Below are 27,263 nucleotides of genomic sequence, written 5' to 3' on the forward strand. Positions count from 1 at the left end.
GATCGTTTAATTCAACACCGGCAGTAAACCAGCCGGAAAAAATCTATGCTTTTACTAAGTTCGCAGTCTTGGTGTAAATGACGAGCGTTCCTATTTGGAGGTGGGGAAAGAGGTGTGTCTTGAGATTGCCTGGTTAGCAATGACTACGCCCATTGATTATAAGAACGAACTGTAGGTCTTGCGTCTCCGCCAGCACTTAGATCATGTTGACAGTATTGATGTGTAAGAATGCCACCAAAAATTACTTGACCAGAATGCTTTGTAAAACCAATCATGCGTCCTCAAAATGTAAGTTACGCTTAAAAAATGTATTCAAAATGTAACTCGCGCTTATAGTATGTGCTTAAAATGTAACTTGCGCTTTTAAAAGGCGCTCGAAACAAAGTTTGCATTTACAAAAAATGCACACAAAAATGTAACTCTTGTTTACAAAATTCCTGGTGCATACACATAGAGTTCAGGCAGTAAAGCCGCGCAAAGTTTCATCTTTAAGATATTGCCACATGTCTAAGGTAGTGGAACGATTATGTTGGTTTGTGCTACAGTTGCATAGCTTTCTGAGACAAAGTTTTAATCTGCGTAAGGCGACTGTCAGTCCTTACTTTACATGATATGCTAATATTTGCATAGGCTTTCTCTGTATAATCCAGTCTTCCTCACACAATACAAATGTCAATTTCTAGCACAATACCATACATGCATCAAATTCATTTCACCCCTCAACTTAGAGTTCAATTAATTTGGTAACACATGTAAATACCCAAAAGCAGGAGCCTCGAACTGGAGGGTAACAGTGGCTACAGGTTCCAGCTACGTTCTCCATTATTAACCAATTACCATTACTAATGGATCATACTATGTTGTTTTAATTTTAATTGACTGTAACCAGCAACCAAAAACAATCTGATGTGAATCAAGCTATTAGGTCCATATTGCACCTGGGTCTTTCATACATTATCTCAATAAAATATTTGGGGGAAAAAGAATCTTTGTGGTGTTGATCCTCTGTGTTTTTCAAAGCATTTGGATGGACATCTCATAAAAAAGAAAATCAATAATGGAAATGACTGGTGTGGCAGAATGAGAACAAGCCATTGACTTAATGGCAAGTTACACTAACAACTACATAGGAGACTTGGAATGAAAATGGTGGCCCTCCAGGACTGTTTGAGAAACCCTGAGTAATTTTGGACATCTGCTAGCTTGCTTAGTTTGCAACTTTTTATTGTTTGAATGACACTTAACCAAGTGAGTTATAATTAAGGCAAAATAAGTGTTTTAAATAATCAAGAAGTAACTGGTTACTAATTAAGAAAGTAGCCTGAATAAACACCTCAAGACACTCTGCCCCTCCAAGATTTGTGTTTGGCACTCCTATCCTGGGAATAGTAAATCTCATGCAGAAAATATCACAATATTTTGACCAAACATGTATCTTCAGTGTTACATTCTGGTGTAAGATGAGCCATGTTATGATAAAACATATGCATCATGTTTGCATTAGAAGACCACAATGAAGGCTTTTGTTCCAAAGCATGGAGATAAACAATATTTTTATTTTAAAGCTGGGGACAAAAATATTCAGTAAAATTAGAGTTCACTGAGAATTCTCTAGTATAATGTCTGTCCTTAAAACCTACTGATGTGCATTATTAAAGCAAAGCATTTTTAATTATTCAAACTTTTTAATTCAAACTCTTTGCTAGTACAAATAACAGACATCTAAAATATTACTAAATTCTCATAAACAAGTAAGCAGTAATACGAGGCATTTCCGAATTGTAACAGATGGTCTTAATATAGTTATTGATTTATGTCCTTAATTACAAATAGGCTTTAGTATAGAGCAAGTGTAGGTGCTTATCATAGTTTAATTTACACTTATAAGAATGAAATTCTTTCTGTATAAGTATTATTTTAAATGAACCTTGATATTTAAACATTAATATGGATGCAAGTGTTCAGACTGAATTTGTTTCTGTTTTTGACTCTATATTCTATTACAACAAATATTTTTGGGCTCACTGGATCTTATATTACATATTATTAATGTACAGTATTATCATTGGTTAATTTGCTACTTTAATTGCATTCAGTGTAAGTGGGGGGTGCACATGAGTAGGTGTTTTGATGTCGCTTAACTCTCCAAATTCAGTTGGTTCAGGCTTTGTGCCTAGTTCTGCTGGTTTGGGCAGCAATCCCTGTGGATAAGCATGTTGGAAAATAGATTAAAATGAATGGTGCTTGTATATTCTCTGTAAATGACATTGAGAAAGTACAGTATTATAACATTTAACTAATGATTTAATGTAATATTTTACTTGTTTTCTTCATGAACAGTTGATAGAAATTGCACAATTTCAAATATTTGTTTTTTTAAAAGAATACATTTTTCTCATAGGGCTCTCATTTTATACAAGAGTTTTGGAAAACTGTGAGGATGAAGCCAGATTTAACGAGGTGAGTTTTCCATCCCCAGGATGTTAAACTGTCATGTTTAAAACAGATTTGTAAAACTGAATAATTATTCTGTAAAGCGGAAAGCTGGTTTGGAAAATTGGTAAGTGTATGCATGATTTATTTCTTAAATTTATCTAAATGCAGTTTTTTTTTCCTTTAAACCAACTGTATGTTTGTTTCAGTCTTCTTCATATAAAAGAATATCCTCTGAAAAAAGTGGGCATAATAAATTCTTAACTGTGGGGATGTGCTAGTAAATGACCATTTTACACAGAGGTAAAAATCATTTTGGTTCAATAAATACAGGTGTGCTTGCCAAGTTAACATGATTTTAAAGTATAAAGTTTATACTTGGGAAATGTGCGTTTTTTTGTGTGTTTTTTCTGGCGAATGTCTTTACAGTTAGATACAGTTTTATGGAAAGTTAATTGATATAGAGTTTGTATGTGTTAAACTAGGGAATGTGGGGGTGGGGAGCTTAAGATAGACCAGGTTTAGAACGAACAAGAGGTGATGAACAATGGTGTAAAAACAAATTTGCATAGTAACATACATTTTAACACAAAGTTTAAGTGCAAAAGTAAAATAAGTAACAGAATAGAAATGGCACACCTTAATGTTAGAAGTATCAAATGTAAAACAAGTGAGTTGGAGTTGTATGTACCTGAGCATAATTAAGATATTATAGCAATAACAGAAACCTGGCTAAATAACAAAGATGGGGATGAGTATAACATAGATGTGTACACATTTTAGGACACATAGTCAGAACAGAAAAGGGGGAAGGGATGCCATTTAAGTAAAGCAGTATTTAAAAGCAAGTCTTCTTCAGTTTATTAGTCTGGAAAGTATTGAGGAAAGAGGCCTTGTTTTAGGAGTGTGCTGTAGACCCCACAATGAAGACAGTAATTTTAATATGCATCTTTTTAACAGTATTAAAAAGACAAGTTTATAAGGGGATATTATGGTCCTGGGTAACTTTAACTACCTGAATATTAACTGTGCTAGTTTTGCAAATAGTGTAGTACAAGAGCAGGAGTTTATAGATGTAATCACTGACTGTTTTTTAACACAGAAAAACACCAACAAAGTGGGAAACTTGCATAGATTTTGTATTTTGTAATAATCGGGATAGAATAGAAGGTGTAGAGTTGACTGAACCACTAAGTTCAAGTGATCATAACATAATACAGTTCTTAGTGTTTTGGCAGAGCACAGATGCAAAGACCAAAACTGTGGTAGAGCAAATTCAGAAGAGATGTGGCAAAGTCTAAAAGGCATAAACTAGGATAAGCTTTTAAGTGCAGAGACAGTCGAGTAGCAGTGAAACAGGTTTAAAAATTTTTTACATATAATGCTAGACAGGTACATACCTAAATTTGGAATTGTGGGTTAATAAATAATTGAAAAAGAATCTGCAAAAGAAAAAAACAGCTGTATAAGGTGTATAAGACTAATAGCTCCAATGTGAATCATAGGGTATGTGAGAAAATGAGAGCAATCATTAACCTCCTTAGCGTTAGACCCTAGTGTCACTTCAGCTGTAAAAACAGTGCTAAAAGTGTTGAGTCCGAGTGTCACTTTGGCAAATGTATAGCCGTATCTTGCATAAACATTAGAGCTGAAGATTATTTGGGTTGTAAAAGTGCCAACAGTGGTCGTGCCGAGCATTGCTCGGGTAACGATATAGATGTATCTTGCATAAATGACAGGCCCGAGTGTTACCCAGGCGACAGTGCAGACACAACTTCTCCTAGCCTCATAGTGGCGCTTCATAAGAAATGTTTTTCAGCAGCCCAGGTGTAACACACTCTTGAGAGTAATATGAGCAATGATGACGAAGTCAATCTGTCTTCAGGCAGTGAAATCGAAAGTGATTCTGATGAATCCGAAAGTGACTCTTGTGTCAATCACACATGTTTAGTGTGCTGTTCAAAAGCTGATCAGTCTGGAAAGAAAATCCACATGGAATTATGCTACTATTGTCCCGACTTTGACATTTGATTGTGTATTTCACTGTGCTTCAAGATATACCTCACAAATGACACATTTTGAGAGATATATGACACTGTAATCACATGAAATAATAGTAATAATTATACTTACTACTCTTCTGACTTTGTACTTTTAGTGTTTTGCACATTTTTTTAAAATTTTATTGAATTTATTAAAATCAGATAACACTCCATACACATAACTCGAGTTTTACAAAAAAAAGAAGGTGCCACAGATAAAAGCTTCTCTATCTTAAAATACTTCCTACATTGGTTCCATATTCTGAGTGAGTGAAGCACAATTGGGTTGTTAGTATATTGGCAATAACTTGTATTTATTGGGGTACAAAGTAAGGAATATAAAGAAGTACTGCAGTATTTTATTTCTATTGTGGACCAAACCTGTGTCTGTTCGTCTATTTCTGTCCCTGTCCAGGTTTTTATAGATTGTATGTTTGCTGCCCAGTAATAAAATTGAAAGATAGGTAGAGACATGCCACCTTCTGCCTTAGATCTTTGTAGGGTTGCCCTTTGGATACGTGGGTGTTTTGAATTCCAAAAAAAAAATGAGGTTATGGTTGAGTCTAATTTCTTAAAAAATTATCTATTGATGTAGATTGGAACATTTTGAAATTAAAAGAGATGCTTAGGAAGGTTATTCATCTTAACAATGTTAATACTTCCAGCTAAAGTGAGATGAAGGGTTGACCATCTATGCAAGTCTTGCTTAATTTTTTCCATACAGACGACAAAATTTTGTTGATAAAGAGCTTTATGTTTACTTGTGATGTTTACCCCTAGGTATTTAAACTGATCTGCAATAATAAAAGGGAAGGTGTCCAATCTAATATTGTATGCTTGAGAATTCACTGGGAAGAGCACACTTTTATTCAAATTAATTCTGAGACCAGAAATCTTTTGAAATTCTGTTAGTACTGTTAGGACTGCAGGCACAGTATTTTGTGGGTCTGATATATACAGTACCATATCATCTGCATATAGAGAAACTTTCTGTTCCAGTCCTTCTCTGCCAATCCCCTTTATCTCAATAGCATTTAAACAGTGAATTGCGAGTGGCTCAATGGCGATTGCAAAAAGCAGTGGTGACAAGGGGCATTCTTTTCTGGTACCACGTTCTAGTTTAAATTAGTCTGAATTGATGTTGTTAATACAAACTGAAGCTTCTGGATTGGTATACAGTAATTTGATCCTTGCACATGTTTTGCACATTTTACAGTAGAAAAATCAAATTTAATTAATATGTAATTTTTTCAAGCCAAAAAAATGCGACGCTTTTTATGTTTTTTTGAGAAAAAATGTAAAGCAAAGGAGGTTAAGAAGGATATTAGGGAGCTTAAAGGCAGTTAAGAAAGGAATATAGAAGATAAGACAAAAGACAACCCAAAGAGATTCATTCATTATTTTAGTAGTAAAAGGTAGGCAAGGAAGAGGTGAAGTGAATCCGGAATAGTAAAGGAAAATTAAAAAATGCAAACAGTGAAATAACAAAAGCTGTAAACTTGAATTTTTCTGAAGTCTTCACGTGAGGGTGTGGATAATCTGCCAGTGGCAACAGGGACCACTAAGAAAGTACAAAGTGATTTGGAAATTGTAGAGGGAGAAGTACTGCTGAGTACAATAGGCTGAAATCAAACAAATTGCCAGAGCCAGATATCTATCCTCAAGTGCCTAAGGAAATTAGTATATAACCAGTGATGGCACACTGCACGTATCGTGCAGTGAATACACTTGACTTGATCGTTCCTAGTTCTCATACTCTGTATGTTTAGCATTCATTTGCTCAGAGTTTGATGCACTTGCTGCTTCCTGAGCAGATCTTCTTTTCTCCACCCTAGCGGCCCGCTTCTTCTCTTCTTTCGTCTGAATCTTTTTGCGTTAAAACTGATTAAGTCAGTGTTTATGTTGCAATTACTTAGCCTCAAGAATGATTTAAAATATGAAGAGGTAGGGGAAATTACAGCGAAGGTGGTAGGGATGAGAAAGGCGCCCGTACGCATGTGCCGCACAGCCCCCCTGGTAGCTAGCTACAATAAAATAAAATAAAAATAAATGGTGGAAAAACCTTGGAGGTCAATCATCACCCTGAAAGCGGATAGTAGACATCATGTAGTACATGTGTACCAAATTTCTGGTCAATAGTTCAAACGGTTTGCGAGCTTAAAATCCTGGACAGACAGCTACAGTAGCATATTCTATAAGAAAATGAGTAAAGAGTGCATATTCTTGATACATATTTTTAGGAAGTCACTGGACACTTTGGAAATTCTGACGGACTGGAAAATGGCAAATATTATCCCATTATACAGTATGAAAAGGGGGTAGTTTGGCAGATCATAGTAACTATAGGCCAGTAAAGCTTAATATTCATCACAGGTAAGTTAATGGAAGGAATTGTTAAGGATTAGATTGAGCAGCATATAGCAAGAACAGGAGTTTTGCTGAAGAGTCAGTTTAGGTTAAGACAAGGGAGGTCTTGTTTTAATAACATGCTAGAGTTCTTTGAAGATACAATATAAGGATACAATCGGAATGGTGCATTTAATACTATTTATCTTCACTTTCAAAGAGCATGCGATAAGCTCCCACATGACAGGTTGTGCATCTGACTTAAAGAGGTGAGAGTTCAGGGTGTAGTGTATAGATGGATGCAAAATTGGCTAAAACACAGGAAATAGAGGTTAATGGCACAAGGAAACGTTTAAGAATTGGTTAATGTTAAGAGTGGTGTCCCTCAAATTTAGTGCTGGGGCCGTTGATATTTTTAATAATTATTGTGAGGACAGATAAAAAGAGCTGCTTAAGCAAAAGAAAGAGAGATTGCAGGCAGGTAGGCAAGCAGGCAGCCAAGAGGTAGTCCCTAGGGGAGAATGTGGCCAACACTCAGGGGCTGAAAAAATGCACTCTAGCTGAGAGGCTCAGGGAGCTGGAGTGACATGGTGCTCAATGTAGTGACTTGCCGCGTAAATCTGGAGAGAGGCAGTGGGTGCTGCAGAGGTAATGGGAGGCTCGGTGTGGTGTCTTGTGGGGGTGCCATGGTCCGCAAGGACGCAAGCCTGGCAGTGAGAGTTGAAGGCTCAGCGTGGTGTCATGCTGGGGCCACAGATGCCTGCAGGGAAACTGTGCCTAGAAGCAACGTGGTTCAGCATGGTGCCCTGCTGAGAGCCATGGGCTACAGAGACCCAAACTTGGCTGAACTGGTTAGGTGTCTCCTTGACTGTGAGGTCCCATTTGGGGGTTAGCTGAGGAGATGTCTGGTTTAAAGTGTTGCACAGGCGACTGCATTTTAAGAGGCCATACCTGCCTCTGTTTCCAACCTTGCTTTTAAAGGGATATTTATTGGATTGATTTTAACCTCCACCGGGACTTTGTTGTATTGGATTATTTTTTTTAAATAATTTGGACACGGTTTTGTTTGTAATAAAACACTAATCAGTTTGCACCTACCCCTTGTCTGGAATGTATGTGTCCTCATCTGCCTGGCTTATCTCGGTTATAATATCGATGGTGATGTGTTCAAGAGGCTAACAAACACTGTTTTGCACCTCTTTACATCTCTCGCTTTCCCTACTCTTTCTTTTGCTGATTACCTCTTTTATGGCCTCAACCTCCTTCCAAAGTTGTCTTTTGTTCCTGCTTTAGCCTTGCACAGTCTGGCAGATATGCGGAATGCATCTCAGGGTAGGACATACCTGGGATCACTATTGCTGTCATTACAGAGGTACAGATAAGGTTTAGCTCACTGAAGGAAATCTAAGGCAAGGATGCAGAAGTCTTTTATAAAAGCATCTCCCTTCACCATTTGTGCATTTATCAGTTGGTCCATTTGCATAGGGGAGTGGACTGACTCAGGTTTTCTCCATACTGGGAAAATGTAATTGATGTAGCATTTTTCTCTACAGCTTTGACAGATAGTTTATTTTACCATTCAGGAAAGTACAATTAGTCTACCTGATTGGGGAGGGGGTAGACATCCAATGATGCTTTAAACTAGTGTTTCAACTTTGTAAAGGTACTGGGGTTCTATGCCATTTATTGCATTCTGCTGTGCAGCTATTGTTAAAATGCCATGACCAAACAAACTCCAATAGAACCTCCAAACTAAAACTTTAATGCTTACCTCTAGAAGCTCCTCTTTAATGGCATCCTTTCTCTGTTTTACAACAAAGTAACCTGGGGCCTCATGTATAAACGGTGCGTACGCACAAAAATGTTTTGTACTCCCGTTTCCACACTCAAATCGCGATGTATAAAACCTAAACTTGACGTAAAGCCACACACATTTTCATGCCAGCTAAATGCTTTGCGTATGCAAGTTCTCCGTTCTGTTTTGCAAACTGGCGGCACCCAGCATTAAAGCAGTGCTTTTGTTCCAGCGTGGTTTCCCTTTCTTTTTTAGATGCACATCCCCGGCGCGGATTTATAAATACACTGAAATTAACCGCATATTGTTTATTAGTTTAAAGCATCTGATTGTAATTAACCTGTGTGACAGATGGCCGAGGCCCATGCCCAGTCGGTACACCCCTGCAGCATATGTTCCAGGGTAGCAAGCATGGGAAACACAATATTTCCCCTGGATGCTAGATGGAAGCCTCCCTGGGTTGCAGTGGTGCCTCGGACTCCCTCGGGGCTTCATGGGGGTTGGAGTGTTGTGCAGCCCTGTTAGGTTACGCAGGCGCCACCAGGGAGTGCTGCAGCAGGAGCTGTTGGACCCTTCTGGGCACTGGTTTCGCCACACCCGGCAGTGCAGCCGGATGTCAGCAATTAAGCACCTGGAGCACTTCCGGGTGCCCAATAAAAGGAGCCAGCAACCACCACTCAGCGGCCAGAGTCAGGTGGAGGAGAACAAGGTTGCCTGGGAGGAGTGGAGGTGCAGAGGATGAGTACTTTACTTTGGTGTGTTGGTGCTTTGGGACTGTATTGTGGCTGGGGGACACGAGGAAGATGTGCTTTCCAGCTGAAGAAAAATAAAAGTTTATTTATTTTATATGTGTGCCTCCGTGTCCAATCTGTGTTGGGTCGGTCGCATATGTAGCGCCTTTTTACACATGTAACAATATAATGGTCCACGGAATGGCCAAACTATTCCAAATACCATAGCTGCTTTAGCGTTGTTTCTCTCAATGCACTACTCAGACTATTTATTCCACTGTATCTGAGCGTGGAATCACAGCTCTACAGCAGCTGATTGGAAAGAGAATTATCGGTATACAGCATCAAGCACACGCCGCCTCATCCATGCGCACTGTCTATTGAACTGCTCTCATACGGCAAACACTTCAGTGCCTTTCCTGTAGGGACACTGCGGTTCAGAAACAGTTTCATTCCAAGAACTATAAATGCAGTCAATCAGTCCCTCAAATGCTCCTTATAGAACTGTTTGTACTTATTAGTACAACTATCTCACTGTAAACTTGCGATTCAGTTATGATATTGCACAACCTGAGCCACTTTATAAAGCACGTATTTACATATGATGACGATATAATTTTTAAGATGAAATGCAGCAAAATATGTTTATTACACTATACAGATAAAATGTTAACATCATTTAAATAATCTATATTGTTAATAATTAAACATGTGAGGACACGGTGTCACAGCGCTAGCTAGTTCAGGGATTGTTCCTGCCTCGTGCTGTATTCTTGCTGGGGCTGGCGCGACAGTGGAAGGATAAATGGATAGAATAATTAAACATTATTACTACGAAGATATTTCAGTGTTCCTTAAAAGTTTTGAAGAATCTGCGTTCTAAGCTTACAGGTGGCTTAACATCGATTACAGAGCTGATTGTGTGGCGATTGGTTACTTGGAGAAAGAAAAGGAAGGACAGGAATTGGAGGTTAGTCCCTAAAGTTGAATCTAATGATAAGGTCAAATGGCTGGAAAGAACAGAAAAATTAAACTCCTTGGGCTTGATGCTGGAGGAGAACCAAAATCTGCATGGGTTCCAATGCCAAAGACTGCCCAGGCCTGTCCGGCCATTCTAGCTAACATAAATGTACTGTACACAAGTCATTCCTTCTTATTTTTAGATAGATATAAAGATAGAACTTTATTTGCCCCAGGGGGATATTTGTTTTTTTACAGAAGCTGTTTAAAAAAATGAATACCTAAATTGGTAGACAAATAAATAAATATATACACACACACACACACACACACTTATGTCCTGAATGGTGGACTGTCTGTCTGGCAAATCCATAGTTTCTGCGACTCTTGGACTGTGTTTCTGATATGGATGTCAACACCACAGAGAACAGTCATGTTTGGTTATCTCTTCACTCTGTGCACCTCAGACTATGAATGTAGCACTTGGTTATGTCACTTACAGAAATTCTCAACTATTCTGCGCCTGTGGGGTGTACTTTGGCTTCATCTCAAAGGATTTCATGTAATAGGTCTTGTGAACAGCTTGGATGTTCGCCTTCATTTGATCATCACAGATGGCTGCACAATGCTTTGATCAGGTAGTGGTGGTGCAAGATGACACCAAAGAAAAACCAGAAAAGAAAGCAGAGAAAAGTAAACATTTTGTGATGACAATTCTTTGCATGGATTGTCTGTTAGGAGTTTAACTAAAATGTAGCTATGAAAAGCCAGATTAAAAAATTTTTTTTTTTTTTTTAATGATCTGCAGTGTTAGCCTGGCATTTCTCTATTGGTAAAATATTTCTGATTTTTGGTACGTAAAAGCGAAAGACCATCTCTCCACTTTTCTATTTAGCTCTTATCTAAGATTATGACTTGGAATGTAGGGGTACTGACATTCTAATATATGGGAAGATTATTTGAAGCTTTATATACCATTAGTAATATCCATCCATCCATCCATCCATTTTCCAACCCGCTGAATCCGAACACAGGGTCACGGGGGTCTGCTGGAGCCAATCCCAGCCAACACAGGGCACAAGGCAGGAAACAATCCTGGGCAGGGTGCCAACCCACCGCAGCATTAGTAATATTTTAAAGTAAATTCTAAAGGGCACAAGTGACCAGTGTATTGATGCTAAAACCAGTGAAATATGCTCAAATTTTGATTTTCTGGTTAAGATTCTTGCTGCTGTATTCTGTATCTATTGCATTCGATTGATAACTTTCTTAGATAGTCCTGCAAGGAGTGCATTACAGTAATCTAGCTGACTAAAGACAAATGCTTCAAATAATTACTCAGCATTTTACAATGTTGTAAGAGGTCTAACTTTTGCAATGTTTCTTAAATGAAAAAATGCAGCCCTAGTAATATGATTAATGTGCAATGTAAGGTTTAGACTTATGCTAAGATAAGTTTTATTTCTAAAACCTTCACCATTTCCAATTTTGCCAACAATTAAGATTTCTGCTTTTTTATTTACTTTGGGAAAATCACTGGTCATTAATTCAGAAATATAAGTAAGACATTGGATCAGAGAGCCCAGGGCATCAGGGTCATCAGGTGCTATGGATAAGTGAAGCTTTGTGTCATCTGCAAAACTGTGGCAGTTCACCTCATGTTTCGATATAATCTAGACTGATGGTATTTTGTACATTGAAAATATCAGTGCGCTCAGAATAGATCCTTGTGGTTCACTGGTTCATGGATCTCCAAACTACAATTTCAATATACAAAGAATTTTTTTACTTGTTAAATAAGAATGATTTCCCTGTACTTACCCTTTACTTGTTTTCTTCAACGGTAAGTGTACTCGTCAAGTTCGTTACCGGATTGGTCTACTGTTGCACTTAAAGATTATCACACACATACATAGTTATACGCAAACACACAGCTGGTTAATCATTAGCACTTTAAACCACACAAGTGCCTTATGAATAACCCAACTTGTCACTCTCTAAGCATTTCAAGAGACTTGCTTATTATCGGCATGAACAACATATAATGTTTTAATGATATCTTAGATCTAAATATTATTTTTGGTCTACAAGAATACATTTAAAAATACAAAGGTTCAGCACTCTTGACTATAGGCCATTTATCAGCCAAGAATGCCTTACTTTATGTATTGTTCCCTACTATTGAGTGGAGCTCTCACTCGCAGCCTTAATAAACCTTGCAGCTCAGAGGTAATGGCAAACCTCCGGCTGCAACAAGTGCTCAAAGAAGTTAAAAGATGACAAGGATGAATGTCGCAGGTGGCTTCTGATCTAGCACTCATAGTTGCTCATGATGCTTTTCTGATGACCAAATACAAACGGCTTCACGTTGACATCACTCTGTCCTCCTCTGACGTCTTCATTCCTTCTTCTTCTTCCTCCCTCCCTCCCTCCTTCCTTCCTTCCTCCTTCCTTCCTTACTATATCGTTCCTCAGACGAGGCATATTTATTCTACAATTCTACTGGGGGGTTTTGCAAGATGTGATTGTTAGATATTCTGATTGGCTGGCTGTCAATATGATGAATGAATTCATTGTCTGTTTTCCCAAACAATAAAACTTTTTATGTTCTCTGAGGTGTCGCTATGTCTTCCTTTCCCAGGCTGTAAAATAATTAGATGTCCATCCTTTCTCAGGTTATAAAGTAATTGAGTCACCAGCATGTCTTCCTTTCTTTGTTGGAATGGCTATTTTAACAGTGAGATATAACTGGGAAGAAGACATGCTTTGATTTGTCCTGAATGTAGTTAATCTGTTCTCTTGTCTTGAACAAAATATAATGGAAATATAAACCAAAATGTACAAATTTTGTACCCCACAACACCACCCATTGTCTAAGATGATTTTATAAGAATACTGTGGTCTATGGTGTCAAATGATGTGCTCAAGTCTAACAGAGCAAGAACAGACATGAGGCCTGTGTCAGCACTAAGCCACAAGCCATTTACTACTTTAACCAGTACAGTTTCTGTACTATGATTTGTTCTAAAACCTGAATGAAAGTTATCAAGAGCAGAATGTTAGTTCAAGTAATCATTCATCTGCTGAAAAACTGCTTTTTCTGTAATTTTTCTTAAAAAAGGCATGTTAAAAAGAGGTCAAAAGTTTTCAAAGATGGAGGATCTAAATTATTTGTCTAGAGCTTGAATTTAAGTACTACAATCTTTAGACAATGTGGAAAGACCCCCATATCTAATTAGAAGTCAATTATTTCATGTACATACTGTAATCAATTAGCTCATTCTTCTTTGAAAAATCCTGCTGGGACTAGATCAAGGACACAAGTGAATGGTTTTAATTGAGAAATTATTCTATGGAGCTCAGGTAAACCTATTTCGAAGAAGAGATTTAATTCGCTAAAAAGAGCAGGCTTAAGTTCATCAGAATAAACTTTGGAGGGTTGTATTATATTACATCATATATTGTTTATTTTGTGTTAAGAAAATGCTAGAAAAGCCTCCCAAGTTTCACTAGAGATTTTCAGGAGGCATTCTGTAAATTGAGCTGTGTTTAGAAAATGATAATTCGTTGAAAATAAAACTCTTGCATTTCTAGCATTATTATTTATAATTTTAGAAAAATAAGATTGTCTTTCAAGATAGACTGCTTTGTTATATTCAGCTCTGTGGCATTTATACGTAAGTTCATACACTTTATGAGTCTTTCAATGTGCATTTTTTTAGTTTCTTCCTCCGTGGCCCTTGCCATAGATCATCTATATGGAGTCTTCATAGTCTGTACATTAATACTGTACACTAGGCTAGAACCCAATACATAACTAACGATGAAAGCATGCCACTGTATTAATCATTAATACATGGATTTACTAAGGAACACTTGAATGTTCTCTCAGCTCCGTGGTACCCTCTAAATGCTATCGAAGGAGGCTGGGGGTCAGACCCGGCCGGGATGCCTGGAAGGACCAGGTTGTGGCGTAGTCGCCCTCCGGGACATGAGGGGACAACTGCCCTGGATTAGAAGAGGCCCACAGAAGGAGAGCAGGGAGGCTCAAGCCCGTTGGGGCCAGTATCCACCGCCAGGGGGCGCCCGAACCTCATGGAGCCCGGGACATACAGAAATCCCTCCTCCATCGCGGGGGTTGCGTTCCAGAGCCACCCGCGAAATAAGAAAATCCGCGAAGTTGAAACCATATGTTTATATGGTTATTTTTATATTGTCATGCTTGGGTCACAGATTTGCGCAGAAACACAGGAGGTTGTAGAGAGACAGGAACGTTATTCAAACACTGCAAACAAACATTTGTCTCTTTTTCAAAAGTTTAAAATGTGCTCCATGACAAGACAGAGATGACAGTTCCATCTCACAATTAAAAGAATGCAAACATATCTTCCTCTTCAAAGGAGTGCGTGTCAGGAGCACAGAATGTCACATAGATAGAGAAAACAATCTCTAGCAAACAAATCAATAGGGCTGTTTGGCTTTTAAGTATGCGAAGCACCGCGGCACAAAGCTGTTGAAGGCGGCAGCTCACACCCCCTCCGTCAGGAGCAGGGAGAGAGAGAGAGAGACAGATAGAGAGAGACAGAGTTTGTTTTTCAGTCAAAAATCAATACGTGCCCTTCGAGCTTTTAAGTATGAGAAGCACCATGCAGCATGTCGTTTCAGGAAGCAGCTGCACAAAAGATAGCAACATGAAGATAATCTTTCAGCATTTTTAGACGAGCGTCCGTATGGTCTAGGTGTGCGAACAGCCCCCCTGCTCAATCCCCCTACGTCAGGATCAGAGAAAGTCAGCGCAAGAGAGACAGAGAAAAGTAAGTTGGGTAGCTTCTCAGCCATCTGCCAATAGCGTCCCTTGTATGAAATCAACTGGGCAAACAACTGAGGAAGCATGTACCAGAAATTAAAAGACCCATTGTCCGCAGAAATCCGCGAACCAGCAAAAAATCCGCGATATATATTTGAATATGCTTACATATAAAATCCACGATGGAGTGAAGCCGCGAAAGGCGAAGCGCGATATAGCGAGGGATCACTGTATTTACTTCCGCCACACCCATGGACGTTGATCCTTCCAGGGACACTCGGAGCGCTTCCAGGTGCTCTCCTGACACTTCCGCCACACCAGGACGTGACGTCAGGTAGAGCACCTGGAGCTCATCTGGGTGAGGATAAGAGGGGCCGCAACCCTCCAATCAAAGAGCTGGAGTCGGGAGCAGGAGCAGGACGAAGCTCCTGGAGAGAGAGAAGGAGGCCCAGGGACAGTGAGAGAAAGGCCCAGGAGAAAGGTGACTGGGGCTAGAGGTACAGTGTTGTGTGCGGGACTGAGTTGAGTTGTGTGGAGAAGAGCAGAAAATAAAGAGCATTTTGTATAAAGATGTGGCCTCCGACTGGTGGTGTCCGGGCAAGTCTCACAATACATATGCTACAGCTTCAGAAATAAATGGAATTATTCACCATATGCTGACTAAGCACATCCACCAAAACCTACTAATATGGTTCTGAACCAGAAATACTTAAGTAGCTTTCATGAGTTTTGTTTTCTTGCAATGTTGGACTCAATGGTGAAATTGTTTGGATATATTGTACTCAGTAGCAAAAATATTAATGGACAGATTTATATCGTAACACTATGGACATTGTTACTGGTTTACAAAAAACTCAAGTGTGAGACATGTGAGCCCGTGGCTTCTTAAAGCATGTGATATACATACTCAAGACCATATTAGTAGTATTCGTAGTAATTACAAATTAATCACACACACAATGCTTTGAAACTCAGATCTAACATCCCTTCACCCAACAACATTCTCTTAGCTCTGCTGAATATTTTACATTTGCAGGCAAGCAGGTATGTGTATGTACTGTAACTATTCTCCATTGGATCAACATTTCTTTAAGAACATGATGGACTGCTAGAGGGGTCTCCAAGTATGGCTGTAATTAACTCCTAAATATCTTCATCGTGGCTGTGGCACTGGCTAATTTTAAGAGATTAGTGTTAAAAGATGAAGGCAAGGAAAGGAGTGCTTTGGTGGTACATTGTTATTAACAAAAAGGACATTCACAAAACAAAATAGTGTCCGGGACCCAAAAGTGGCTGCAGCACTTTTGTTTTCATCTCTTTACTTTGCAAACTATACTTATCCCTCGATTATCATTCCCATTCTTAATTTTAGATAAGTACATTTGGAGTTCTTGGTACCCTTCATATTGTGGAGCCTTGCGATGAGAGCATGCCTTTCTGTTACAGTTTACTTATGTATTTACATTTTGAGACAAGTGTTGTGCTCAGTGAGTCAGTGATGGACATTGAACAAGCATCCTTATTATTTATAGTTCAGCATCTAACCCACAATGAATTTAACCTCTATAGCTAAAAAATATGAAATTATGTAACTGCAAACTTGAACATCAAATGTCATTCCAATAATTGCACCGGAGAGCAGTGACATACCAAATGAGGTTCAGACATGCAAGTAAGAATTTCATTGTACATGTGCTAGCAATAAATTTGAAGCTAAAAAAATGAAATATAAACATGTTTAAAGTTACATTGCAGAATAAATAATGAAAACATTAGTACACTCTAGGTAGACTTAACAAAAATCATATTAATGAGAGTTTAATAAAAAAACCCAACAAATATACTGAATGAACATATATTGTTAAATCTTATGTGGTACTATACAGCATTATGGTAGAACAGTATTGAAAATGTAAGTTTAAAAAATGGTGATTAAAATGTAGATGACTGTATTAATCTGATGTTTGATCTAAAAATAAGAACCAGAAAACCCAACCAGTGTATGCTGTGAGCTATGCAGAAGGGATTTGGAAAAGTATAAATGCTTGGGTAATAGGATCTGATATACTGTATCTTACAGGTTTATACAAAGAAATATAATACAGTCAAAATATTTCATAATGTGAGACTTGCCAGATTATTTTATATTAGCTGCAGTCAGTGATTGTCCAACCCGCTATATCCTAACACAGGGTGCAAGGCAGGAACAATTCCCGAGCAGGGCGCCAGCCCACACACCCACACACCAAGCACACACTAAGGACAATTTTAGGATTGCCAATGCACCTAACTTGCATGTCTTTGGACTGTGGGAGGAAACCCATGCAGAACATGCAAACTCCACGCAGGGAGGACCCGGGAAGCGAACCCAGGTCTCCTTACTGCGAGGCAGCAGCGCTACCACTGTTCCACCGTGCCACCCTATTAGCTGCCGATTTGTGAAATTTTATACAGTACACAACACACAAAATTTAAAATTCAGATTACGCATCTCATATGTGAAATGAATAGGTGATAGATACTGTATGTGAAAGGAAGATAGAAAGCATAAAATATTACTCAGTCACTAAATACTGAAGGATCATAGGAGAATTAGCTTGATATCTGAAAATATTCTCTAATAAGCATATTTAAATAATAAAATTACTTTGAAATATAAAGAAAGAAAGAAGGGAAACAAAATATCTTTGTAAAAAGAACTGGATAGAGCATTAAAGATAGATCGCCCAAAAGTGTTTAATCCATGAAAGCACCATTCTCAGCAAAGTAAAGAGAATATTTTTAACACTTAACTCCATACAGCAGCTGTTACACTTTTGTTTAACATTTCAATAGGATACACTGATATTCTGTTATTTTTTCCACTACATGAGAATAAGATTAATAACTGTTTAAACTGGTGGCAGTAGTTCATGCAATTACAATTGTCCAAAATGTAAGTAATTATAAGATAAGCCATTATTTAGGATAACTGCAAAAATAAAATAAGAAAAGTAGTCAAATTGAAGCTAGAAAGGAATCTTAAGTATTGTGAAAACTGCATATATGCCAATGGCAAACTCACTGAACTGTAATAATACAATAATAATAATAAAAAAAGCTATACACCAACATAAATAAACCTAAAAAATAAACCTCTACTAGTAGTAACATGAGCAAGTAACTGGTAGGAAAAATGTAGTAACTGTAGGAAAATAAAGGTTGTCTGTTTCTGCCCACCCATGGTTGCCAAATAAATGTAGGAAACTGTGTTTTGATGTGAGAAGAATTGATTGATTGATGTTAATCAGTTTATCAGTTTTTTCGTTTGACAATGCCAGTGATTAATAATTTGGCTCACACTTTATTTTCCTTATATGATTCTGTAGAAGAGGCTTCTGGCTGTTAGACTTAACATCAAGGTAACTGAGCTCCACTTGTTTTACCAAAGAGAATAATACAATTTATTGATAAACACAAGGACTATAGAAATATGTTAACTGCATGGACATACAGTAGAAGACAGATGAGACCGACATTCACAGAAGAGTCTGGTGGTTTATTGGTTATTTAGAGTTTGAATTTATTTTGGCATAGATAAACAGTTTTATGATACCAAGTTTTCAAGAATGATGTCCAATGTTTGTTGCTCTGGGTTCAAGTGGATGACTCTTCTTGCACTGGAGTGCAGTCTTGTTTTTTCTACATATTCCTTTGTCCGTAGTGTATTATCATGCCGAGACGCCCCTGCAGCATATCTTCTGGGGGAGCAAAGATGGGAAACCCAGTATCTCCCCCTGGACACTAGATGGCAGCCTCCCTGGGTTGCAGCGGTGCCTCCGATTCTCCCAGGGCTTCATGGGGTTGGAGTTCGGTGCAGCCCTGTTGGGTTCCGCAGGCACAGCCAGGGGTTGCTGCAGCAGGAACTGCTGGACCCTTCTGGGCATTACTTTTGCCACACCCAGAAGTGCAGCCAGATGTTGGCAATCAAACACCTGGAGCACTTCCGGGTGCCCAATAAAAGGAGCCAGCAGCCACCACTCAGCGGCCAGAGTCGGAAAGAGGAGGACAAAGCTTGTGGAGGAGTGGTGGTAAAGAGGAAGAGAGGAGTGTGGTGTTATACCTTGTGTGTTTTGAGTTTGTGCTTGGGACTGTGTTGTGGGAAGATGTGCCCTCCAGCTGAAGAAAATAAACAGTTTATTTATTTTTATACGTGCCTCCCGTGTCCAATCTGTGTTGGGTCGGGCGCTTATATAGCGCCTTGTTACACACCATTTTGTTTGAATAAAACAAATGAATCAAACTGTATGAAACTTAAGAGTTACTAACATTTCCAATCTATTTTGAATTCTCAACCCAAAAGCAGTACGAATAACTAGTTGAAGTATCAAACATAGCATAGTTTTTAATTTGGTTTTATGCTGCATATAAATGTGAGTATTATATTTCTAAATTAAATTTAATGTCAGTATAAACACATCTAGCAGAGTGGAAGACTTTTGCACATGCTGAAATTTCATAAGTATAAATTAGGAGGCGGTGTCTGGCTTCTCAAATAATTTTGTGTAGAAGAATTTTGGTCATAGTGTTTACAGCTGTGCTTACATCTGCTGCTATAACATTTTCTGGATTAGGATGTATGAGAACTTCATTATTAACAAAGTGAAGTTTTTCTGACCAGATCAATAGTCAGATATTTTTTTTTCTTATTGCTGTAGCTTTTAAACTAACAGTACAGCTTTATATCTATCTATCTATCGATCTATCTATCTATCTAAAGATAAAATCTTTCCTAAAATGTGCAACAAAAAGTATATTTGAAATGTCTTTGTCAGTTAACATGCATGCTGTTTCACACTGGGTAATGGCACTGTTTGTTACTGGTGTGTCCAAATGTTTAGTACACGTGAGCTAACAGAACTTATTTGTACTGCTAAGAGATTAGTTTAGGCTGAAAGAAAAAGTAGTATGAAAACTGAACATTTTTTAACCTAGTTTTTAAAAAGAAACTGTGATACAGAAAAGGTAAATCTGAAGTATTCCATCACATAATCTAATTTTTTGTGTGACATTTTTGTAAAGTTATTTCAGTGAGTAATAAAGAAGACCATCCAAAACTGTCTTGCAAGGCTGTCTTTGATCTGCATGTTTCTCTCTGGATATGTGTGCTTTTAATCAGTGTTGGTCTTGCTACATATTCATTGGGCTTAGAGTGCTTATTTCAGCATCTTGAGCCATAGTAATGGTTTGAATTTTATAAATAATATTGAAATCATACAGAGGTCAGTTTAAGTGATATTAAATACAAATTAGCACAGCTGATTGAATTTTTTTGATTTATAGTTTATGATAAGGAAGTAGTACCATTAATAAAGATAGATACTGTACTCCTTAAAACGTGTCTAACATTGTTCAACTATAAATTTGCACTATGTGAATTATTAAAACTACTATGTACAATATGCAAGGATTATAACAAAAGTAATAAGCATAGTGGTATTACCAAGAAATGCCTGACAATGCTGTAATGCATGACATTGCAACTAGTATTTGTGAAGTTACTGCAACATGTTCTTATCAGACATTTTCTCTCACTGAGCCGAGAGTTGTGATGTCATATCAAGTGTAAGACGATGGACAGAAATATTATGTGCAATACTGCACATTCACAGCGTGCAAATAAATACCTTTTAGCACAATCGTTGCATTATAAATAACAAAAAAGCTGCTCCCCCCCCAATTAATCTCATTTCATATTATTCATATTCTTATTCTACAATGAAGACTTCTCTAAACTCTGGATATTAGCCCCAGACTCCAAAAGACTTTTTAAGTGTAAAGTAGAACTTTCCAGGCCCTAGTCATGTTCTTTGCCTGAAGTTGTGGCTCTGCATCCTGAACAATTTCGTAAACGTGTGTTTATTTCCATGTTTAGCATGATAATTCAGAAATGCAAACACTGACTATGTCAAATAAATATGTTTATATTCCATAATGTAAATACTATAAATCTTTTTATTTAGTTTATCTAGTTATGTTTTTAAACTCTTTGCACGTGGGTAACCCATACTTTGTGTAGAAAAGTCACTGAATATCTGGATGTTCAGTTATGTCACTGTATTACTTTATTATTCTGTTAAAATGTGCTGTGGTGTAGCAGCTCTATGCATGTCTAACATATGAAATGAAAGTATTTGTTAAAAAAGTAGATTTTAGTCTCAACACAACCCAGAATTGTATCATTAGTATACATAAGTGGATACTTAGGGTTAATTGCTTGGACTACTAAGCGATCCCTGACATTTTCCAAAGAATAATAGTATTGCATTACAAGATCTCTGAAAACTAAACTGCCATTTGAATGATAGGCTTATAATGATATCTGGAGATAACAGTGAATGCTGAGACTGTGTCAGGCAGATTCCATAAACATAAGACTAAATGTTGAAAAAGTATCCTTCCTTTCCCCCCCAGGTATAATTGTATAATAATGTTGCAAAGAAGAATGGTGTGAGTAAATGAGAATATCCACTCCTACCTGTAGCTTACTGAACTATGTTGTGTAGTATCACTGAATTTCAATCTTTTCTGGTATAATTTAATTTTGATAAATTGATTTTAAACATATCCACACTATAGAGACTTGCCTCATAAATATTGACAGTTTTCCAGTAGTTGTTTGCAGTGTCTGAAAAGGCAGACATAATATTTTATTGCACTGTTTACCATTTTATCACATCTGAGCCCAACACTATGTGTTGTGTACATTTGTGACCTGAAAACCATAATCAAAAGCCAGTGAAAATCTTATGTCTAGTCATACTACTAAAATCAAAGCTTTAGGTTTCATTTGTTCAGAAAAGCTATGTAAGAGATAATAGAATCTTTGGGAGGATTTTAATTTGGACAATTTATATTTTCCTTAAGATATGGTGGGAGAACCATCTATTAAGGTGGTCTTTGATATTTTCCTTTGTGTAATTGTGTTTAAAGAGGGCATTGTTTCCTTGTAATAATAATTCTCTGATATTCAAAATGTTCTGATACACTCAGGGAAAAGTGATTTAGATTGGTCTGGCATACAACAAGATTCAGCGAAAAAAGTGATATTATTTGAATTAGTTTTGAATCTAGAGACCTTATGAAATTCTTCTAATGCATTTAGTACTAATGTGGGATTGAGAAATAAAACATTATATCTTCAGTATAAAGAGATACTTTCTATTCTAGCCCTCATGATCCCCTTTATCTTTGTCTGCGCCATGAGATAAATAACTACATAACTGTGTTATTGATTACAATCGCAAAAAACACTAATGATAATGGACATCCTGGCCTGGTTTCACATTCTAATTTGAAATAATAATAAAATAATACAAGTTTATATTATTAATGCAGACGAAGTTATCTGGGGCATCTTGCATAATGCCTTGTGTAGAATTCATACTAAAACATGGCATATGTGAAAACTAGAAATGTGCATACACACAGAAAAATTCAGATGTATAAAACTGTGCATAAACAAAGTTCTATGTACTTTCCCTTTATAAATCTCAAAAAAATGTGAATTTTAATGCACATGCATGCACCTACTGTCCCACCCCAACTCCTTCCAGAATTTTGCCTATTTGAATATGTAAATCAATATAGCCTAAATAGCCCCTTTGTTTAATGTCATGTTAAAAAACAATGGCAAAAGCACATGAGGAAAGAAAAGTATATCAGCAAATGCTGAATGGAAGTCCTGCTCAGTGTAGTGGAGGTAAGGGAAAACATTCTATTTGGTGGCTTAAGTAGTGGTATAACAACAAAAGGAAATCGATGGAGTGGCTCAGTGTGGCAAAACAGTCTTAAGTTCAAGTTCAGAAATTCGCACAGTGCCTGAAAAAAAAATGGTCAGACATCAAAGTCAGCGTGAAAAGGCTTTCTCTTATGCCAAAAGGAACATACAGGCAGTGATCTCCACACAGAATACATTACATTTGTTTATTGCAGCTCTCGAACATTTTAGAATAGTAAGATGTATACTTAATATCATTTTCAAGATTAAATGCATTAAAGCATGTATTAAACATTTGGGCACGGTAGTGCAGAGGTAACTCTGCTGTTTCGCACTTAGGGGGTTACGTCCGACGTGTCCCTCGCCCAGAGTTTGTATGTTTTCCTTCCAAACTTTCCTTCCAAATGCATGCAGGTTAGGGGATTTTGTGATGCTAAATTGATACTACTAGTGTGTATGTGTGCTTTTATTCACCCTGCAATGAGCTGGCGCCCTCTCCATGGATTGTTCCTGCCTTATTCTCAGTGCTTGCTGGGATCGTTCGCGACTCTGGATGGAATAATTAAACATGTATAATGAAGATTTTTCAGTGTTCCTTAAAATGTCTGAACACCCAGCATTCTAAGTTTTACTATCACAAGGATGTTTATTATGTGGTGATTGGTTATGTGGGGAAAGAAAATGGAAGGAAAGGAACTGGGGTTTGGTTCATTTGATAGAGACAGCATGACTGCAATAAAGAAAGCCCATTCAGAAGAACACCCATTGAATTCTGTGTCTGTGTACCTGACCACAGCTCACAAACCCAGCATTAATGCACTATTTCAATTAAAACAGTGAGATACTCATTCACATATCTAGCCTCTTGGAGCCTTGTCACAACTGTCATAAATGTTCTCTGCATTGAACGTACAGCTGCTTTTGCAATCACTTTTTAGAGATATTGCGGCGAAGTGTCCGGGGAATTTAATGGATGTTCTTCTGAGTGGGCTTTCTTTATTGCAGCAGCATTGTCTCTGTCAAAAGTACCAACCCCCTGTCCTTCTATTTTCTTTCTCCATGTAACCAATCTCCACACAATAAATGTAAAACTAGCTGTAAGCTTAGAATGCCGCTTCTTCAAAACTTTTAATGAACATTGAAAAATCTTTGTTGTTCTTCTTCTTTCGGCTGCTCCCGTTAGGGGTCCATCCATCCATCCATCCATCCAGGGTCACGCCAATCCCAGCAAGCATTGAGTGTGAGGCAGGGATGGTGAATACAAGCACACACATACACTAGTAGCATCAATTTAGCATCACTAAATCCCCTATCCTGCATGCCTTTACAAGGAAACTAAAGCACATGGATGACACCCATCAGTAAAACATACAAACTGCGAGGCAGCAGTGCTTCCACCATGCCTCCACATGTTTAATTATTAACAATATGCATTATTTAAATGAAGTTAACAATTTATTTGTAAAATATAACATACATACTTGAATGCATTTCTTCATAAAGTAAGAAGTAAGTATGATCTATAAATACACACCCTCTTGTAATTCTTCCATTTACGATGTCTTCTATCAACGCTAAAGCAGCCATGGTAGATGGAATAGTTTGGCCATTCAGTGCACCGTTATATTGTTACAGAATGATTACAATCAAGTGCTTTAAATTTGTAAACGATATGCAATTAATTTAAGTGAATTTGATAAAACCAAGGATGCAAATCTAAAAAAGAAAGGAAGACCACACAGAAACAGCAGCACTGCCTTGACGGTGGGTGTCAGTGTGACGATGCAGGTTCGGCTCCACACTCCCATCGGCTATTAGGGAGCCCTTGAACCCAACACCGTTGGTAATGTCACCGATAAGCTAGAGAGTGAGGCAATAACAATGAGCAAGGGGATGATGTATTAAATGTGCAAAGTGCTTTTATTAACAGACAAATCAAAACAATCTGTGTTCTAATAAAGTGCAGTAGTGCATTCAATAAATCTTTAAATAAATAATCCTTAAAACAGTTGTGAAGTGGAGGTTTAAAATAAACAAAAACAACAATCCTTTAACACAAGGTTAAAACGTCAACAGGAAGCAGTCTTTAAAAAAAACAGATGACAATCCCGGTGCTTCTTCTCTGTTAGTGTCAGCGTCTCACCTGCTTCTCCCATATGGGCTTTGCAACAGGCGAGACGCTCTTAATGCAGCTGACCTTCTCTACACTGTCCTGCTTCAGCTGTTTGGCTTGCCTCATTGACCTCTGGCTCCGGTAGGCTCCTCCAGACAGTGACTTGGGTTCCACAGCGACCACAGCGCACACGCTGGGGAATACACACCCCAAGCCCCAACTCCCGCTGCCTTCCGCGGAGAGTCATCCACCTTCCGATCACTCTTGCCCTTCTGAATATTCTGCGAGAGCGACCACTGCTGCTATTCCTCGGGTGTCGGCCATACACCCAAGCTACCTGTACAGCTGCCCACGAGCCTACACTCACTCGCTCTCTTGCACCGACTTTATCCTCCTGCTACTTCCTGCCGTCTCCTGCAACCTCCGTTTCTTTCCCTTTTACTTCTCTCTGTTCTTCCTAACCATAACCGGCTCGCGCTTCTCTATATATGCGGAGAGGACATAGCAGCTGCAGCCCATTAGCCACAGGAACAATCACGAATGTGGGCAGTCTCTCACCTGTGCACTTAGGTGAGAAACGCCCACACCGCAGATCGCCCTGCGGCTTGCTATAGTCACCACGCCCCCTCACTAAGCCGCGAGCGCGGCGATTATTTATTTAAATAAAATGGCTTTTGCTGTAAGAGCTGTGGACCCATAACACCACAGTCACCCGTTTGTAAAACCGAGCAGAAGTGTGCGTATGCATGGTCTGTTGCTGGTGTGAAAATGTGGGTAGCTTTCCACCATGTTTGGTTTTTATGCATCTCGATGTGAGAGTGGAAATGGGAGTATACAACATTTTTGTGCGTAAGCACCGTTGATAAATGAGGACCCTGGAGTAGTAAAAAGTAACTTATTCAATGCAGATATAGTTGTATCAAACCGAAATCTTTCTGAAGATTCTGATTATATTATATATTAAACAATAATAAACAAGCCCTAAAGATTAGCTTCTAAATTTCTGTCTTTAATGAATCCAGTTTGATCCTATGAAATTTGTTATGATATAGACTATTGGAATGTATTTATGGGTTCATTTCAACCATATTGAATGAGTATGCAATATTTTTGGGGCCATTGAACTTAATTTTGACACATTTATTTTATTTCTTTCTTTAATAGATTTATAATTTTTTGCATTTTTTGTATTTGTAATGGTTGGCACTATTTTCGATACCTGTTTTTAGGGCAGCATCCCACATTTCTAGGGACATGTCCTCAGAAGTTGTTAACCACGGTTCATTGACACAATGTGTTAAAAGTCTGGTTGAAAGGTCATTTCCTTATCCAGGTTGTGGATGCTAAACTCCTTTTTCAAATGTCAGCTGCAAATAATTTTTCTGCAGTTTTTCTGGTTCTGAACTATTGCTAACAAAAATGTTGACATTGATTTTGTCTTGCATTTTGGCTGGGTGCTTATATCTTTTGGTTTTTACTGTTTTTCTGTCTTTTGCACACTCTCAAATCCTTGTTAGCTTGCTGACACAACAATATCACAGTGGAAAGTAATTGTTCTATTCTTTTGGTTAAAACTTTCTCCAAGACCTTAACACCATTAGTGAAGTTGGTGTATATAATGTTGCAGCAAGTCTTCATTTTTCTTTGTAAAGATGAGTTGTTATGTAGCATAATGTTTTTGCTAGAATTTTATTTTCTTCGACTTGTGTAAACACTGCTACCAGTAATGGCACTAACAAAGTTAACATTTTTTTTGTAGAATTTCACTGGATAGCTGTATCTGGATAGCTGTACTATTTTTGATAGTTTTCTCTCAGCTTTGGCTCAAAGCATGTATTTAAATGTACTATACTTCCTGATCTGTCATCTCCTGATTCAATTTAAGTTTAATGTTTATTAATTTCTTATTCACTCCAATCACAATTATCACAGTCCTCAATTAAAGAGCATCCTCCATGTGATTATCTGTGCTGTGCTCTAATTGAAGTGTGTAGCCAGTTGGTACAATTTTATCCTGCTGCAGGTTGGACTTCCATGCCCCCGCTTCCACGCCTCCAACTTCCACACCCCCAGCCTTTCACACCACACCCCCAGAATTTGTGTCCGATCTCTGTCACATCGCTTTCATTGCAAAACTAGTAATGTTGATTGATCCTGTAACCCTAAAAGATGATATGAATATGCCTTCCTCTGATCATGAGGCAAGAATCCAAGTTTCTGTTGTGGTACCCAGCAGGGGTTCATGCCCAGCCGCGAAGCCCAGGAGGACCGGAGGAG

The 27,263-nt window shown here is 38.0% G+C and overlaps 2 protein-coding genes across 12 annotated transcripts in view; one reads left to right on the forward strand and one right to left on the reverse strand.

The window, feature by feature from the left end:
* The window catches only part of selenoi (selenoprotein I), a 788,955-nt gene that overhangs the window by 128,928 nt on the left and 632,764 nt on the right, over nt 1-27,263 (reverse strand). The window lies entirely within an intron of this gene.
* Nucleotides 1-27,263, forward strand: part of otofa (otoferlin a) — a 608,533-nt gene that overhangs the window by 72,931 nt on the left and 508,339 nt on the right. For all 11 annotated transcript variants that reach the window (XM_051924238.1, XM_051924241.1, XM_051924242.1 and 8 more), the window contains exon 2: nt 2,402-2,460. In XM_051924238.1, the coding sequence (XP_051780198.1) occupies nt 2,402-2,460 (59 nt within the window). The remainder of the gene's footprint in view (nt 1-2,401; nt 2,461-27,263) is intronic.

The sequence above is a fragment of the Erpetoichthys calabaricus genome, chromosome 3, assembly GCF_900747795.2.
Source record: "Erpetoichthys calabaricus chromosome 3, fErpCal1.3, whole genome shotgun sequence".
NCBI classification, from domain to species: Eukaryota; Metazoa; Chordata; class Cladistia; order Polypteriformes; family Polypteridae; genus Erpetoichthys; species Erpetoichthys calabaricus.